The sequence below is a fragment of the Uloborus diversus genome, chromosome 3, assembly GCF_026930045.1.
Source record: "Uloborus diversus isolate 005 chromosome 3, Udiv.v.3.1, whole genome shotgun sequence".
In the NCBI taxonomy this organism is placed as follows: Eukaryota; Metazoa; Arthropoda; class Arachnida; order Araneae; family Uloboridae; genus Uloborus; species Uloborus diversus.
In genome coordinates, this window is record NC_072733.1 from 63,752,647 (window position 1) to 63,772,923 (window position 20,277).

General features: G+C 32.1%; 1 protein-coding gene across 2 annotated transcripts in view; it reads left to right on the forward strand.

The window, feature by feature from the left end:
• Window positions 1-17,795, forward strand: part of LOC129218555 (E3 ubiquitin-protein ligase MARCHF7-like) — a 64,546-nt gene extending 46,751 nt beyond the window's left edge. For both annotated transcript variants that reach the window (XM_054852858.1, XM_054852859.1), the window contains exons 3-4: window positions 2,448-2,537; window positions 15,404-17,795. In XM_054852858.1, coding sequence (XP_054708833.1) covers window positions 2,448-2,537; window positions 15,404-15,751 — 438 coding nt within the window. In that variant the 3' untranslated portion in view covers window positions 15,752-17,795. The remainder of the gene's footprint in view (window positions 1-2,447; window positions 2,538-15,403) is intronic.
• Window positions 17,796-20,277: the final 2,482 nt, after the last annotated feature.

The following is a 20,277-nucleotide window of genomic DNA, read 5'->3' on the forward strand; positions in this document are numbered from 1 at the left end:
TTTTTTTTCATTTCTGTCGCACCAGTTAATAAAAATATTGACTTGAAAACTAAATGTTGCTGAAAAAATTGGGGAGTGGTGAAGTATCAAAAGGGTTTGTATGCTGTAGAAATTACGCAAGTTTTGGGTTACAATAGAGGTTTCTGCTAAAGAAAGGTAAGAATTTTTTTTAAATGGCTTATGCGAGAGATGATTAAGTATTCTACAACATAACTGAAGTTGTTGAAATAATTCATCCACTTGCAGTTATAAATACTTGGGGACTTGAAAACTGCATTCTCAGGACTAAAATTTCAAAAAATTTCTGGGAGGAGAACCCTTGCCCTCCTCCCCCCATCAGAAGTGATATTTTTTTCAGAGTGCCACCCTAAAACTACTTTTTGGTTGCGCCACTGGGTAACAGTATCAAGTCCTTGCCCCACGTCAAAAAAAGTTAGCTAATCTTGGTTATATTTTGGGCCCCCTCCAAAATAAAAACATCTATCCGCCACCAAAGTGTAGCGAGAAGTGCTTTGACAAGATCGCTGATTTTGGTCACGAAGGGACCATTCGCCTTATTCCCTAAACATAAGTACTTCGACTTAATTCCTGAGATGATGAAACCACCTCCTGGCACTCGCTTCAGAATTCTTTGAGATTCTGGTAGCAGTAGACCGCTACATTCAAACTATCACCAGAACTGATGCTGCCACAGGTATTCTATGACTTCTGCATGGATGAGATCAAGTTATACACAATACTGTTATATTAAAAGGTCAACCCTTGTACACGATTGCTTTGATTCTTCAGGGAGATGAAAGAAGCTCGAAATTATAAGAAACACTTTTCATTGAATTATGGACACTGGTCAGTATGCAGATGTGCTCCATTATTGTCAGACAAGGAATAATTCTAAGTATTTGGTAGGGATTCAGAAAAGTGAACTGAAGCATAGCTAGCGCATAGCATTGACAGGAATCCTAAGAGGTTTTTTACTTTCTCCAATTCTGAGGAAGTTTAAAAGTCATGAGCATGGATATTTAATTTAAAACGTTAGGGATATTGCAAATGTTCTAATTTTTTATTCCACTTCTTTTAATGCTAACTATCGGCAACAGTTGACACTAGCAAGATGCAAGTTATAATATAGCTTCAGGAGTTTGTATTTTCCAGGGAGGAGGTTTTATTTAATTTGAAAAAATTCAAGCAACTAATGCGCTGGCACCTGATAATATGTATCCAAAAACTTCAGTTGAAAGTGCCGAGGAATTGGTGAATGGTTTTTTAAATATTTCACTGCTTCTTAAAACTCCAAGAAATTTTTCAAGCTACAGTAATCTCCCGATTATCCGCTAGTCAACTAACAATCAGGAACATGTATTTTTGCAACAAAAACAAATATCAATAACTATTTTTTTTTTTTGGTAAAATTGCAAGTTTAAGCTCAGTTGTTTTTGTTTTATTTGTTTATTTATTGTGATTTCTTCATCGTACATATAGTGCAGCTCTGGTTAGTAGAGCCTAGTGTACTTTGACAATGTTTACCTGTTTTAGGGGAGTTAAGTGAAAATTAGACGTGTTATTGGCTCGGATTTTAGTTGGAATATTTTTTGAAGAACTGCTAAGAAAGTTTCTCAGCTCAATTTAGCGCCAATTACCCTTTCCTATTTTCCGAAACAGAGGTAAACATTGTCAGAGTGGGAGCTCAACTTCTCAGAGCCTCACAATACACTTGTTCTATATTGATGTTAAGTTCTGTACGAATCATTTTCAGTCTACTGTATATATTTTCATTGCTTGTAGAAAGTATTATGCATCAATACAGCCAAGAGGAAGGACAATTTTTACCTTTATTTGTCCCTCATTTTAGTCTTTTTGCAGTTTAACCACAATTTTTACTATCTGCGGGCGGCTCTTGTGCAACCCAATTCTGCGGATAATCGGGAGTTTACTATGCTGTGTATTTTTTGTTGAAAGCATAGATTTTCCTTCTGAGGCACTGCGGCTTCAGTTAAGGCCACCAATTTTTTCTTTTTTTTTTTCAACTAATTGTGGAAACGACTGTGTCAGTTGACGGAAATAATTAATTTTAAAAAGGTGACTTCAAACTAAGCCACAGTGCTTCCAATGGTTATCAGTGTCACTCTTTGTATCTCAATAGTATTGTGTAATTGACTATTCACTGCTTACTGAAACTTTTAAAGCAAATTGACTGTTATTAAGTTGAAGGGGGCTCTTTGGGTTGAAAAGAAACTTATATTTGAAACCAAAGCTTAATGTTTAAAAAATTCAAATTTTCTGGTCAAGTTCAAGTCGCTTAGGAAACAGAGTTAATATGTCAGTTTCTGTTGCTGCAATTTTAGTGCAAAATATTTTAGTTGTTACGGATTTAAAAATATTTATCGTAAAATATTAATTGTGATAAATTTTCAAAATATGTATTTATGTAATTTACTTATTTATTGTAGAAATGGCTTGAAATATGTAACAAGAGATCTCGAAAGCCTCCTACTTGTGAACTTTGTAAATATCAGTTTCATTGGCACAAGAAATTTAAGGTGAGCAAACTTTTCCGTATTTGTTCTCTTTCAACATTTTACTATCATATGCAGTGATTCTAATCTTTAATATCATCACCTCAAAGCAACAGTAGGATATCTTACTGTTATTCCTGGACTTCTTCAATGTTATTCCTGGAATTAGATATCTTACTGTTGCTCTGAGGTGACTATATAATAATCTTGATCTTGAATGTACCTTGATTCAGATCAGCCAGTTCAGATTTTTCCACACTTGTCCCTGTGATATATTTTACCCTTGTTTCGAAAATCCAAATTTCTCCCAAGTAAATCCAAGTTTTTAAGAAAAATTCCTTGTATCCCCTCTTTTTAATAGGATCTCATTTATAAATAAAAATGCCATAATTTTGCTAACGCCATTATTTTAGGGCAGGAAAGTCATGGATTTTAACTATGGTTGAAATTAATGGTGGGAAACTAAAATTTTCTGCCAAAAATGCTCAAAAATCTTGAAAATAAACAATTAGTCATGGATTTTAAATTCTAGAATATACATGATTATCAAATTATGCAGCCGTAAAAGTTACAAAATTTACTTTTTTTTATGTTATGCAAAAGATCCGGTTTTCTACATATATCCGGTGCATCCCTAATAAAATCTAATTTGCATAAACTTTTGTGACAGTCAAAAAATCATTTTTACTTTCTGATATTTGTTACGGTTATATTTTTCAAAATTTTAGACACATATTTAGGATCATACTAGCCACCTACAGTGGAAATTTCAAAGCATTCCTTTGAATAGTTTTTGAAAATTTGCATTGTGCTTAAACTTTTCCGCTGCACTGTAATACCACTTGTAAAAATTATCAGTAATTTTTTACCAGTGTTTATCTTATATTTATGAAGAGTTTTGAAAATAAAATTCTAAACAGTTAGTTAAAGATGTTTAGGATGACAATAGAATATAAAAATCAAATCATGCTGCATTAACTTTTTTAAATAACAGCTCCCCTTGTTAAATTTTGCTGTAATTGAAAGTTTATGAATCATCGCAAAGTTGGTTGTAATTTTAGTTTCACTAATTTTGACATTTCTTGAGAAAAATGTTTTTTCTGAAAGCATTGCATCCTGGAAGTTCTGGAGAGTTACAAGTAGGGGAAGTAATAGAGAATGTCGAGAAGTCGTGGATTTTAAAAACTCTTAATGTGTAACTACCTTGTAAGTCTCTCCCTTAGGCGCGGCGCACATCTAACAGACACGAACATCTCGCAGACAGGTTTCAGACAATCGGTCCGAAAAACCAGTTCATTCTGCAGTGAGCGCGCACACCTAAGCGACAGGGCGGTGGTACGACATTTGTCTCCGTCTTACCCTCTTCCCTCGAAGTGTAGCAGGAGGGATATTTGTTTCTGGGGGGTCGCTTCCGCGTTGTAAACGACAAAACAGCAAGATGAGTGTTGTGTTGCTAGAAAGCACTTAATTTAGTATCTCTTTTATCAAAAATGTTGAAAACAAAAAGAAAAATTATTTGATTACCTATCGTTGGATTGTTCGAACAAAATATAAATGGAGATAGCGTGGAATAATGTCGGAAGAAAGCTAATTCTACTGGAAAATTACATTTCAAAAACTAAGAACTATGATAATATTGTTAATGTTTTTGCATTACTTTTGGATTTATGATATATTTATTCTAAGCTTTACATGAGGTATGTGATAATGTAAAATTTATACAGAAATGTATGCATTTGACGCCTTTTGGAACCATTTTGCACGTTGTAGTTCACTTAAAAATGAGTAAGTTCAATGATTTCTGTAATGAAATGAATTATTTTAAGAGGTATTCAATTTAACTACTAAACTATGAACATTCAAAGTTGAAACTTAGTTCAGTTGTTGAAAAAAGTCTGAGGCGCTGGAAGAAATTGGTCAAAACGTGCTAAATGAGAATGCACCGAGTTCAATTTTTTAGAAAAAAAAATTGTGATGATATGATAGAAGTGTTGTGTAATTTTTTTCCACTAAAATCCTTGTATTATTGAATAATAATATTTTTTAAATAGATAACTGATATGGTTTTACATGGATAACTATTAAATGTTAATGTCACTTAAAAACACTGTCCTAAATGTTTTTAACATTAAACGTTTTAGCACCTCCATATCTTTTAATGAGTTGCTTGATAGTGTTGAAAATTCATTAAAGTAAAAGCAATTTTCGAAATTTGATACCCAAATTGTAATGTATTGTTGTAATGTATACTGTTTGTAAGTCAAACATTTTTATTATTATTATCAAATGATAAAGTTCTTGTTATCAAATACATTTCAAATATTTAATATTCGGTGCCGAATTTATTTGTTTAATATTAAGTTAATTTGTACTTTAAATACGTCGTACAGTTGGTCAAGTGCATGCGACTTGCGTATTTATTATTTCATTTACATTCCTTTATTTAATAATTCCCTTATTTATTCATTCATTCACTATTTTATTCACTCATTTATTTATTCATCTGTTTCATTTTCTTTTCATTTATTGATGCATTCTTTTATGTCCATATTTGTTTAATAAAAGATATCTTTAATAATCAAATAAAAAAAAACGTTTCCTGAGAAAAATATTAAATTTTTCGCTTTGTCCATCAGAAAAAAAATTACATTTTCCACCTTTTTTTTTTGGAGGTACAAATTTACTGCCAAAAATAATAAAAAAATATGTTTCCGTGCAAGTTTTATTGTAAAATTTATTGTTCGTTCTTTATGTATCGCCATTTTCAGGACAAATTTCCAATTTGTTCATCTTGAAAGTTTTCTCAACTATTTCACTTTGACCCACATTCCACACACAATTGATTAGTTCTTGAAAATTCATAGGATATTACAAGCGGTTTTGATTAAGTTTAATTTAGGTACTTAACACTAAAAAACTTAAAATGAAAACATCAATAAACAAAAACTCAGTCTGAAATTTATATTAATTTCTTCTTCGGCTGCAAGTAACAATAAAAACAAAGCTTAATCATCAGATGAATCGTTATCTCAACCCGCGAAACGTCGCCATGTTTGTTGACATCGGGTTAATGTTGATAACTTACAATGTTTAAACGAACAGCCGAAGGGCTAAATTTCGTAAGTCAGTCAACAATGTTACATGCTTATACCAGCAGAGATAATACCACACAGTGGAAGGTGCAGAATCAAATGTTAATGTGAAGAAATGAACATTGGAAACTTGTTAAAATCTTACCAAAAATTTATTGGTCCATAGTAACTAAAATAAATAAACTAACAAAAATAAATTCATAAGAATAAACCCTGGCCATAAGAGGAGGTGGAGTTCGCAACTCCCCAACACCTATCGGACCTAACTCACAAGAGGCTGACGAACACAAAAAAAGAGAGAGAGAGAACGATTGGAATCGTTCACTATTTATACTTGCCTCATTTGCATATGATTGGGCATCAAAGGATGCCAACCTAAAACTGAAACTTTACACGTGCCGAAAGAGTTGAGAAGTTAATCTAATTTGAATAAAGTACATTTTATATTACATTACATTAGGAATGAGAACGCGGATAAATATCGTTTACTGATGTCTATCATATCCCCCCTTCTCATTCAGTAATGTTATTAAACTTTAAATTTTTATACAATTTTAATAGATTCAAAAATAACCCAAAAAAAATCCACAAAGGGCCAGGCTTAATCTTTTACAAAAATTTAACAATTCAACAATAAACAAATATGGATATATATCCATCATAATACATCATCCATCAGCAGATGCAGCTCAATGCATCACCGCTTATTTGATTGAAGTCCTTTCTCAAAAAAGTCCTTCTTGCCTATAGATGATCCACAGTCCAAGGAACTCGTAGTAAGTCCAAGATTAACATTTCCACTGCAAACTATCTTGTCAAACTGTAATTGACAAAAATACTCGAAACAGTATCTTTGAAAAAGATGGGCACAATGATTTGAAAAAAAAATTTTTTTTTTTTTCACAATGACAAAATTGTTTAAAACGCTTAGTTTCTAAAGATAAACTCTTATCATTGAATCAAATTCCTCCATCTCAAAGATTAAACCAATGAGAAATTTGAAAAAGAATTTCAGTTGTTACAAAAATATTTATACTTTAATATCCCATTATATTTATTATACTAAACAATTTAATACCATTAAAAATTGACAAAATATTTGTTCACAAAAACGATTCAGTTCAAAACGGGTCTGCGGCTTCGTAAAAATATCGGCCCTATTGGATTTACTACCTACATGTTTTACGGTAAAAATGTCCCATTGAATCAAATCACGAACAAAAAATAATTTTACATCAATATGTTTTGTACGGTGATTTTCAATCGGAGATTTAACAAAGTCAATGGCTGATTGATTATCAACGTACATTACAGATTTAATTTTACTTTTTCTAACAATTCCCCAGCGTAAACATTCGTTTAATACACGGTCAAACCACATAAGCTCTTTAGACACTTCACAAAGGGCCACAAACTCACTTTCCATAGTGGAAAGGCTAATACAACATTCCTTGAAGGTTCGCCATTCAATCGGCGCATTATCCAACAAAATTAACTGCCCCCCGAGTGAAGTTCAATCATCTCGATTAGCTGCATAATCGGCGTCAGAAAAAGCTATTAATTGGGTTCTATTACAATTTAATTTAAGTTTTAAATCTTTTGTTTGAAAAACATAACCCAGAAGTTTTAAAAGACCGTTCCAATGAATGACACCAGGATTGCTTTGAAATTGACTGAAGATATTGACCGCATAACAAATGTCCGGTCTCGTTCTGCTCGCAATGAAAGAAAGACAACCCAACAAATTACGATAAGGAATCTTTGACATTTCAAATTTTTCATTTTCTGTATTAGGATAATTCGATTTCGAAAAAACAGTACCTTTACAAATCGGCAATGATGAAACCGGAAAATTAAAATGTTTGAACTTTTCAAAAACTTCAATGATATATTTCGTTTGAAACAAATTCAAACCATTTTCAGTTCTTTCAAATTCAACACCTAACAGTTTTTTCGTTTTTCCGAGAACTTTTAAGTCAAAATTTTTCCTAAGTAAATTTAAAACATGATTTAAATTCTTTTCTTTCCGTGCGAGCAAAACAATATCGTCAACATATAACAATAAAATGACACATGAATTATAAATATAAACACAATTACATTCTTCAAATTTCTGAAAACCAATTTTCAATAAAATGTTTATCTCAAAAAACCACATACGGCCACTCTGGTGCAAACCGTAAATTGCTTTATTAAGCTTACAAACTAGATTTTCTTTCCCTTCTATTACAAAACCCGGTGGTTGTCTCATAAAGATGCATTCTTTTAGAGGTGCATATAAATAAGCATTTTTTACATCGCACTGCAAATCGAACCAACCTTCTGATATTTTCAAGGAAAAGAAAAATCGAACCAATGAAAAATGAATCGTCGGACTAAAAGTCTGATCGTACGATTCAGGGGATTGTGCATATCCCTGAGCAACAAGTCTCCCACGATACCTAACAATTTTTCCTGATTCATCTCTTTTAACATTGAAAACCCATCTTGATCCGATTGGTTTTTCATTTGCAGGCAAAGGTGTTAAATCCCACACTTTTCTAGAATGCATAACCTCTAATTCATCCCTCATTGAATCTAACCACTGGTCCTTTTGCTTAGATTTAAGAACCTGTTTGTAATTCTTAGGAATTACAATTTCATCATCTAGTCATAAGTTACATATATTTAAATGAACAGTTTGATCAGAAATTTCACCTTGATATAAATTTTTACCATTAAAATCAAATAAATGTGGCTTAAACAAAATAGCATTTTTAGAACAATATTTTTCAACATCATTTAAAGAACGTAATCGTTTAGAAGAATGTTTCTCATAAAAATAAATATCAGTACGAGATTTATTTGACCTTGGGATTGCTTTCCTCACCCATTCTGTTTCACGCAGCTGTGCGCATGGTGGGTTTTCCCCATTTTCACTCAAGTCAGAATTCGAATCTGATTCATCCCCGCTCGTCTCGCTTTCACTCTCATCAGAAGATAAGAATTTAGACGGCGTACTCGGGCTTTCACTTCCGTTATCCGATTCGGAATTCGATTCATTTTCTGAATTTTCAGAATCTGATTGAATATTTGACCATTTGATACAGGGACCCAGCACAGCTCCACTAGAGTCACTCTCTGATATATTTTTAAAAGCTTCTTTGTAATAAACATTTTCATTAAAATTTACATTTATACTTTCAAAAATTTTTCTGCTTTCGGGAATCCAGATACGAAAACCCTTAGTGTTAAATGCATAGCCCAAAAATATACCTTTTTTGGCTTTAACATCAAGTTTATGTCTTTGCTGACGGGGTGTTCCAAGATAACACAAAACACCGAAAGGTTTGACGTGCCTAGCACTTGGCTTACGTCCACCATATAACTCAAAAGGTGTTTTAGTTTGTCCTGAGTGACAAATCCTATTCCAAGTATAATTGAAATAAAGCATAGCATCCGGCCAAAATCTTTTACTTAGCCCGCTTTCTTCCAATAATACTGTTGCAGCATTAGCGGCTGAGCGATTGTACACTTCGGCCAAACCGTTCATCTCTGGACTGAAAATATTGGTTAACTCATGTTTTATACCGTTATCCAAACAATAATTGTCAAAAACTTTATTTACGAATTCTCCCCCGTTGTCAGTTCTAACAGCTTTTACTTTAAGATTTAAAAATCTTTCAGCACGCTTTATGTGCCTTATGAAAATTTCTGGTACTTTGCTCTTTTCACTAATTGGATACAAAGCAGATTTACGTGAAAAATCATCAATAATTGATAAATAAAAACGTTCCCCCTTATTTCCCTTAATATTACATGGACCCCACACATCAGCATGAAGTAATTCAAGGGGACACTTGGACCGTATTTTACCTATTGGTTTAAAGGAAACACGTTTAAATTTACCAATTTTACAATTTTCACAATCTATTTTTACATTTTTGAATTTAGGCAGGCCATGGACACACTCAAATTCACCGCTCTTTCTGATACTGTCGGTGTTAATATGTGCCAGCCTTCTATGCCACAATTCTAATTTTTCTACATTAGAGCATTCAATTTTCTCATTTTCGAAATGATCATTACTTTTATTTGGTTTTATACTTTCTTAATACGATTTATTATACAAAATTTGAGGTTTTACAAAATAAATGCCATTTCTTAAAATTGCTCTAAATATAAATCCATTTCGACCAGATATCGCCACGGAGCCGTTTCCTACTTCAAACTTAGCACCCCCCTTGTCGAATTTAGTACCCGATAACAAATTTTGATGTAGATTAGGAGAGTACATTACATCTTTTAAAACAATGATAGTATCATCAAACTTTAATTTCACAGTTCCCATCCCCAAAATGGGGAAAGTTTCATTTCTAACGGCTACAGCCATTTCTTTGTTTTGCAATGGTTTAAAGTCCTCAAACGCACTACGAATGTTGACGAAATGATGGGTGGAACCAGTGTCGAAAATAAATTCATCAGGGTCTTCTGATACTTCATTTAGATGTACTTCGGAAATGAAAAAGTTCTGGTACTTACATGCTTCCTTTTCCACTGATGGGGAACTGCACCTTGCAGTTTTCTTGTTCGCCTTCCTCTTATTCCAGATTGGTAATCTTGACTTTCTGTTTCGTTGTTCGAGGTCCTTGTCAACCCTCTTATTTTGACACACATTCCTTTTATGACCGGGTTTATTACAGTTAAAACAAATTAGTTTCCCTTTTACTCCTTTCTTGTCAAAATTACCCGGTTTCTTTACAAAGTTAGCCCTGCCGATAATTTTATCATCCTCATCTTTTAGTCGAATTCGCGATTCCTCGGCAATAAGTTCGCTGACTACTTTATTAAATGTGAATTCCTGTGCAGTAGTTCTAAGAATAACTTGACAAATATTGTCAAATTCTCAGGGCAAATGGCGCAAAATTTGAAAAATCAAATAATTTTCAGAGTAATTCGCGTCTATAGCCTTAATTCTTTCGAAAATTTGCCGAGTACGGGCAGCGAAAAGATTTATCGACTCTTCCTCTTTTATACGACATTGGGATAACTCTGAAAACAATGTCATATGCTGACAACGATTGTCAGGAAAGAAGTGATCTTTCAAAGCCTTCCAGGCATCAGCCGCGTTGACCTGATTTTCGATTATCTTTTTGAAATTTTTCTCCAAATTTAAATAAATTATTGATAGGGCCACATCTTGTCGATTTTGAAAATTACGAATCTCTTGCTCAGTAGCCTTTTTTTCATCATTAGAAAAAGGTTCTTTTTCAATGCCATTTACAATCTTCCACAGACCTCGTTCCATTAGGACAAATTTGATATCCGATAACCAACTCACATAGTTGTCAGACCTTAATTTTTCGATAGGAACACTCTGGGATGCCATGATTGATAAGAACACGAAAAACGCCAAAAATAAAAAAAACCTAATTTCAAAAAAAAACAACCAACAAAATCTCAAAATATCCCCGAAAAAAAAACCTAAATAGTGCAACTGTTACAGCTTCCCCCCTGGAACAAGTCCATGTCTTCCGCTGAATTTAGCAGCCACTATTCTGCCTAACACCAAACCAACTATATCCCCCCATAAAATGCAAACGAAACGTCTGAGAAAAGTTTACACTACACATGGCTTAAAGATTCGATACAAATTTCCAAAAAGTAAAAGAAAAGCTTCTATTTTCACAGTTTTCATTCAACGCCGATGCGGGGAAAACAAATTGAAAAGATTTCCAAACACTTGTCATCTACCGATTCAGCAAAAAGACAAGTCAGTTACAACATTCCATTTCATCACAAAAACACGAAGTCTAATACTCTACTCTGCTGACAATTCGAAAACATCTTAATACATTTATATTACTCATGATACTGAACACGTAATTATTATGATACAATTGGGTAGGGCTGGGCCCATAACCCTTATGATAACTTACGATGTTTAAACGAACAGCCGAAGGGCTAAATTTCGTAAGTCAGTCAACAATGTTACATGCTTATACAAGCAGAGATAATACCACACAGTGGAAGGTGCAGAATCAAATGTTAATGTGAAGAAATGAACATTGGAAACTTGTTAAAATCTTACCGAAAATTTATTGGTCCATAGTAATTAAAATAAATAAACTAACAAAAATAAATTCATAAGAATAAACCCTGGCCATAAGAGGAGGTGGAGTTCGCAACTCCCCAACACCTATCGGACCTAACTCACAAGAGGCTGACGAACACAAAAAAAGAGAGAGAGAGAACGATTGGAATCGTTCACTATTTATACTTGCCTCATTTGCATATGATTGGGCATCAAAGGATGCCAACCTAAAACTGAAACTTTACACGTGCCGAAAGAGTTGAGAAGTTAATCTAATTTGAATAAAGTAAATTTTATATTACATTACATTAGGAATGAGAACGCGGATAAATATCGTTTACCGATGTCTATCAAATGTAGCACTGCGCATGCGCGCTCGATACCGTGTTCCCCGCTGGTTGTCTGTCAAATGTGCGCTGAAAACTGTTTTGTCGCCGACGTGAAGCAGGTAAGACAAACGTCGCAGGCATGTTTCAGACAAATATCCTCTAGGTGTGCGCCCTGCCTTAGAGGTAAGGCTGTTCTTAAGAGAATGCTACCTGTAAATAACGTCTTAACTGAACTTGGTGGCACAACAGCCAATGGGGGCCAAGGCCTACTGTGCCCATTTCAGTTTTCGTGACCGAGGACTCTGGGGTGCAAACTAGACGATAAGCCTAACACTGAACCCTAGTTCCCAAGCACACTTGGTATTCATTTTATCAATCCACTGAAAGAATGAAATGGAAACGCAAAGAGCTGCCACTAAGCCAGGGGTTGCTCAAACTTTTCCGACTTGTGGCACCCTTTGAAGAATCAGAATTTGCTCACAGCACCCTATCTCTCTTTAATTTTTGAGATAAGTGCCTAAATGTGCCAAATAAGGCTAACCTAAGGATCAAAACCAAATATATCGCTCCTTTATAATTGAATTGCTCCAGCTTTTGTGTATTCATCAGATGATTCATAAAAACTAAGAAAAAAAATAAAACTGAGTGAAAATTTAAGTTACAATTATGTTTTTCAGCAGTTTTAGCTAAGAAAAGCGATTTGGCCTTATTAGGAGCATGGGCCCTAATAAAACTCTGAGTGATTGCTTCACTCAGAATTGAAGATAAAAACAACAAAAAGTACTATCAAACTAAAAGGAATTGAAAGAGTCTCAAAATATCATCAACCACATTTGATAATCTCAAAAATATTCCCCAATATTCCATGTTTACTTCCATGGAAAGGAAAAAGATCGTTCATCATATTCAGGGCAACTGATAATTCTTTATTTTCTGCTTTTTTTTTATTGCGAACAATTTGTGCATATATGTGCATTAGGTGTTACAATGAAACCTGTATAAGTTAACCACCTGCGGTGCAGTACTTTAGTTGTCAACTTAAACAGGTGGTCAACTTACAGAGGTTTATTTATATGATAAGGGCTAATTCCGTGCCTGAAAAAAGCAGTCAACTTACAAGGGTGTTCAACTTTACAGGTTTTACTGTATATGCACATGATCATATCCTCCAGCCGATACTCTGGTGTCATATTATAAGGACACTGGAGTGCTAAGAAAGCTAAGCACCACCTTAACGGCCGACAATCTACTTTTCTAGGTTATCAAATCGCAGGAAAAAATGACTTCACACAGCGACATTTATCTTTGTGAATTCCTAAACTACATAAATTAGGCTACAAGAACAATAAAGAACTTTTTTTATACAAGTAACCTACAGTGAACCATGTAAAAGCAAAACTTAAAGCAAAATAAGATCAAGTAGTTTTTACATCACTATTTTCTTGCCTGGTTATTAATGATAATGCTTTATCATCAGTTAGACTTTTTGATAACGATGAATTCACGATCTAGAGATTTTTTACAATGCTGCATCAAAAAATGAGGCGATGGCCTTATTCGTCTGTATAACCTTATTTGGCAAACCCATGTAAGATATATTGATAGCATGAACACTTATTTACATCCCTCACCTCCTCCTATGGCACCCAGTTTGAGAACCCCCACACTTAGCCACTGAGCTTCTTGCGCATAACATCACATCTGTATAAAGTATAAGGCTCGACTGATGGCAACTTTTGGCCAACGGCCGATTGTTTTTCGTTTCAAATTGCTGATGGCCGATGCACCTTTTTAAAGATTGACACAATTCTATATCAAATATATTATTAATTATTTTAAGAGTTGTTTTAAAAACAATACTAACCTAGAGCCCCCACCACACACACATCTTTATATACTCCATTTGAGTATTCCATTTTGAAATATTGCTACGGGGGGGAGGGTTATTGAACTCAATCTCTTTCTTTAATGTTGCCAAAACAGTTTACTATCGCATTTTTAAAACTTTTATTTGGAAAAGTTCCTGTGGGGGGCGAACAGTACTAATATCCTCAAACATTCTCTAAAACTGCGTTTTAGAACTTCAATTTCCGAAAATTGCTTCATACGATTACCTGAATCCCACCCCATCTGCTTTAGCTATCAAAGCTGGGGGGCCTATAATCGTATTTTAAAGGCTTTTATTTCAGAGGAGGGAACTCCTGAACCTTTCCCGCTCCCAACAGCACTGAAGGTTTTCTTAAACTTCTTTGCATGGCCTCAGTTTTTTTTTTTGTTTTTTTTATTTCTGTCGAAGAGTCCCTTACCCCCCACCTGTCTTTGGAATTTTATTATTAGAAAATCACCACAGAAGCGTGCCTAACTCCTATCCCTTCCCTTAACACTTTCAAAGATAGTTTGCAATTGTGTTTTAAAGACAAACTGGATATTAAATACTAGTAGTAGTAATATATCTAAGTATTAAAGAAAACTTTCAGTTATTAATATGTCTATAACTGATATTCATTACAGCACTAAAACCAGTTCCATATACACACTATAACGCAACAGCGGTTGCGTCAAGTGCAGAGCTTTTTTAGCAGTAAACTGAACGTGAATATTCCTACTGAGTATGATACATATTGTTCAACATCATTATTAGTCGATAATTTTTTGGAAAATTGGAGTTATTTGAAAGATATAATTGGCTTGAAAGAATAAAAGCATTTATGTAAATTTTTGAACATTTTTTCAGCATTCAATAATATTAAAATTCATTGAACTAAATTTCTTTCTTAGTCGCTCACCTTAACAGCTGTGGTGAAATGATTTTCTTGATTAGTTCATTCTAATATATAGTGTGGGGAGAGTTGAACATAATATTTAAGGAAATGTAGTTTTTCATTCCTAAAAAAATTTTAAAAAGCTACCGTGAAAGTTAAATTGCAGCATGCAACCATTTTTTAAGGGGAAGAGCTATAAAAGTATAAATAAGGATTTCAGTGAAAAAACTATTCTTCTTTTTTAGGCCTCAACTGGTGTTAGCCTTGTTCCTGCCCTATTTGAGGCCCTATGCTGCACTTACTTTTAATTATGTCGTAAAAAAATAGATAAATAAAAGCTAGATTTTTCCCTTTGTTTTTCGAAAAAATCAGCATTTAGATGTTTTGCAAGGCCGATGGGCCGAGTTTTTCTCCAAGTTAGCATCGCCCGCCAATGCTGTTGGCTAAAATTTTGAACCATCAGCGCTGATGCATCGGTCAAGTCCTAATAAAGTTATGAGCTCCTTTTGCACTAAGATTTCATCTATATGTTAATGTACAAAATGTCATTCTGAAACACATCTGTGATCATTTTATGAGCATTTAAAAATGTGTTTGATGTCTTTTTTTTTTTTTTTTTTTTGGTTGCTTACAGGTTGGGCAGTGGCAGTTTCCTCATTGCTCTTGGCAAGATAAAATATTGCATACTGTTTTTCTTATATCCGTTTTAATCATGATTGGATGTGCAGTCGTCACAGTGATGTGCTTTAAACAACACAGAGGAACTAAAGCAGAAATTACGCATTTAGAATTGACTCAATCTGAAATTATTACTCTTATCTGTGGTGCATTATTTTTTCTAGCGTTTTTCTTAGCTATGTATGTAGAAATTAAAGCTAGAAATACAATCTATAAGCTCATGCTCAAATTTATATATCTGAATCAACAATGGTACATTGATGAATATGATAAGAAAAAAGAAAATGCTGCAATAGATGTATGAAACCATTTGCTGAAAAATGTAATACTGCTATAGGAAAGCCTTTTTGCCATTTCTTGAACTGTTGTTAAATAAAAGTACAGCTTATTTTTTAAACTGCAATGTACAAAGGATTTACTTTATCACTGTAATAAAAGTTTTTAGGAATTGAGCATTTAGCTTTTTATATTGCAATTTGTAATGTGGGTTTAAAAATACCCATGTCATCTAAAGATGAATTCTTTTTCTCTCTTTTTAAAATGTAATTCTAAGCAGAATACCAGATTTTTATACATTTGTACATATGTTTTCTAACATTTTTTACTTCCTTTTTTAATAAGTAAGCTATTAGCATGATACAAAACTAATTTTCAATAGCTTTGAATTGTACACTTTTATCTTCTTCATTATTCTATTCAGATAAATTTAACCTAAAAATTATGCAAAAATAAATAACAAAAAAATTGTAGCTCATATCTCCAAGTTGGTTTTAAAAATTGTTCTGTATATAAATGTTTGGGAAAATTACCCTTTTCAATGCAGCCATCTTTAGATATTTCAAATAAAGTTTTAATGATAGTTTTTAGTTACATTTTTAATGCAATGCCTTTTATTCAGAAAACTTAGTGTACAATATTGTTAAATAAAAAGTTGTAGCATTAAATTTTGAATATGTAAAATATTAACTTCAATATTCTCAAATTTTGAGTGTTAAAAAAAAAAAAAATCTTAAATGTGCGTTTGAAAAACATTTTCAAATTCATTGATAGTTAATAAAATTGTATGAGATTTATAAAAATATTTGGTTTTTTTCATTGCTACCTTAATTTATAAATTTTGTATATGTCTCTGAAATTAGTGTGCATATCCATTTTGCTTTCATGCAGAACATAAATATTAAAAACCTGTGGCCATACAGATATGCCAAATGTTTGTACTTCCGTTCTCTTTTGTTCATATTCTAGTAAAAATCTTTAGCAGACTCATTACTAAATATTTGTTGATCAATTAAATTGGATACAGTTTAATCCCAATTAATGTTTGTCTAGGGACTAAAAAAAGTTGTTTGTAAATCAATAATGTTGTTTAATCTTAGAGCATAGGCATTCAATGCAGTAAAATGTGTCATTAAATTGAAAATTTTTAAATCTGGTATCGTTAAATCAAAGTTATATTGTATTTGTATGAATTTTTTAGTTCATTAAAAAAATTTCCTTATACTTGTAATTTTGCACAATGTGCAAAAAAATTTATTAGCATGTCATTTTTTCATTCCTTATTGTTGTTACTTTGTAGACCTAAAATATTCATCAAATATTTAAAACTATTGTCACCAATTTTATATACATGATACATTTATATATGCATTGCATGTTTTCATCATGTTGCCAAGTTTTTCTTAAAATGTATATTGGTAGACATGAAAGGCAATAATGTGATTAGATTTTCTTTCAAGATTCTACGAAAATGAAAGGAAAGAAAAGAATAATTTTATTACATATACACATATTGTGAACTAATGGCCCAAAAAAAAAAAAAAAAAAAAAAAAAAAGTTAGCTTTTTTTTTTCCTAATCAACTTTCCATATTCATGCATGAATTTTGCTTTTATGTTACGTTTAATACCTTTTATTTTCAATAACAATATAATTCAGAAAATTTTCTTAAATTGCAACAAAAAAGTATTAGCCTGAGATATTTTAATTAATTATCAAATATGTTTCTTTCAAATCTATATTTTATTCTTTACTTCCATTAAAACCTCTTATATCAAAGTTTAAATTGTTAATTCAGATTATTGATCTTTTATATATGAATGCACTGAAATGTATGAAACTAAAACCTGAAGGATTAATAATACACTTTGTATATTGCATTTTAGCTTTTATAGATTTTTACTCTCAACTGTAGAAATAATCAAAGTATTAAAGAATATAATATATACATAGTGATATACTGATTAATGTGTAGTTATTGAGTAAGTTTAAGACATCTCTGTTGTAAGATTTTTTTTTTTTTTTTTTTCATTCATCCATTTATTTTTTTCCATTCAAATCATCATAAGCAAACTGAAAGCCTATATTAAATAAGTTTAAACCAAATGTGCCTTGTGTTGTATGCATAACCTTCCTTATGTGTGTGTGTGTGTTTTTTTTTTTTTTTTTTTTTTTTTTTTAAGTTCATAATAACCTTTGTTTCAACAAGCATGTGTAGCAATATTTCAGATTTCAATTAAGGTTTCCACTAATCTGATATAGTCGGTGGAAATTATATTTAATACCTGAAACCATCTGTAAGAATGCATAATACTGTAAAAATTCCATCATGAAAGAATCATAAAGAGGAAAAAAAAACTTTTTGCATCATATACAAGGATACTGTTGACAATCAAATTTACTAAGGACTAAAAAAAATTCAAAAATCAATATATTGTTTAATAATTATGTGCATTGGATCATACAAGTTCTTCATATAATTGAAATGTCTTCTGAATCCTAAGTTCCACCTATACCTGATAAACAAGATGCCAATAGGATTTAATATGTGGTGCCAACTGATGATGGGTCACCCATGAAAAGTAGAACCTGTTCAGCAGTAAGTCAGCAGAGTAACTCTTTAGTTACAAAAAGCAATTTCAAAAGTGATTATAACTCAATAAATTGATGAAGTGCACCGAGAAAATTCCTTAAATATTCATTAATCAAAATGGTTAATTCTTCAAGCAGGAAAAAAAGCTGATTTTTATGTTGTGTCAAAGAAAAAATAAGATTGTTTATCAGAGGATGTTTCTGATATATTTAAAACAGAAAACATGATAAATCTTTTATGAATTTAAAAGTTTTGTATACCGTAAAACAAGGTAACTTTGGAACACTTTTCAAGGTTTTTCTCTGTTCCTATCTTTATTTACAAAGTAAAAAAGCTTAAAAAATCATTAATATGTCAGTTGAGTATTCTCTTACAAGATATGGCAAAAGAATAGCTCTAGTTGCTATGGTACTTCGTAAAAAAAATTTAGTATGTCCTAATCTTACCCCATTGATTGGTGGGTGCTTTATACCCATTAAAAAGGTAGGAAACATGATTGAACAGTTTGTTACGATTCGGCGCGACTGTTTCGGCGCTGGCCGATTCGGCGCCGGCCATTTCGGCGCCAGATTTTTGCATTCTGAACTTTATGAATTTCAGAAATTTTAGTTCAAATAAGGAAAAAGATTTCTGGAAGAAGAATGTGAATTTAGCGCTCTAGAAGCTAGTTAAAATTTATTTTAAAATTTACAGCGGGGGAAAAGAGGGGGCATATGTGATCCACGTATGTTTTACTGCGATAACATAAAAGAAAATATCTTGAAAAATTAGCAAATAATGCCAGTACCAATCCTGCCTCTTTGTCGATTTTTTTTTTTTAATCAATGCTGAGCCGTTTTGTGTTTCTGTGGTGATTATTTCTTTGTTGTAGCAGCTATTGGAAATAATTTCATAAGTCTACTTCACGTGAAAACACGTTTCAAACTAACCAAAAAGCTCGACTTAACTATTACAAACCCATGTACGGACATCAAGGTAAATTTAGGGCAATGTTTGATTTTTTTTATTGACAAAAAAATCATTTATTTTTTAAAGTTAGTTCTAAACACTATTATTTTTCTGTAATCAATTTATAAATTTTTTGTAAATTGCTTTTTTTTTAAAAAGTTTTATTATTATTATTATTTTTTATTATTGCCTTTTTTTCTGTTACAAAATAGTCAGTCGACAGTTTAGTGCTATAGAACAGTTACAGGAACTAAAAAGACACAAAATATTTTATTTTTATTTAAAAAAAGTTTAAAATATTTTTTGTTCATTATATTAGTCTTTATGAAACTTAAAAGCAATAAATAATAATAATCTTTACATAATAAAGTTTTTTCTTATATATCCTGTATTTAAAGCACACTACACAACTTAACTTTGTAGAGAGCAGGGTTACGTGTGAGTTTCTCAACACGTTAACTTTTTCCAATAAAAAATATAAAAAATTCATCTTATTATTAGTTGACATTTTTTAATTTTTTATAGAAAAGATATTTAAGTAAGTGCACAAATTAATGATCAACAACGAAAAAAAATCAATTTAAATTGAATGAGTTTTTTATTTACATTTCATAGAAAAATGTCAATGCTGTTTCCTAACTTATCTACTTCGAAAAATTATGAAGATGTTTTTAAACTTACATGTTATCAACTAATAATAAAAAAGAAAAATATTGAAAATTTCTCAGTCCCAAAGTTACCCTGTGAAAAGATGAAAATTTACAATGCAAGTGCTATAAAACTTATAATAACAAGGTTAATTCTACATTAATCACTTGAGGTGGTGTTTATCAATGTATACAGACCTGAATGTAATTTGGTGTGCACAGTTCGTGAGGCACAAGCAAAAGTTTCACCAACAGAAGAAATTTTGTAAAACAAATGGTGAGAATAACTGCTGTCACAACAAGTACAGTGAACTAGGGTTCTGACAACTGCCATCAGGTAGCTGCACAATACAAGTCTACTCAGTCA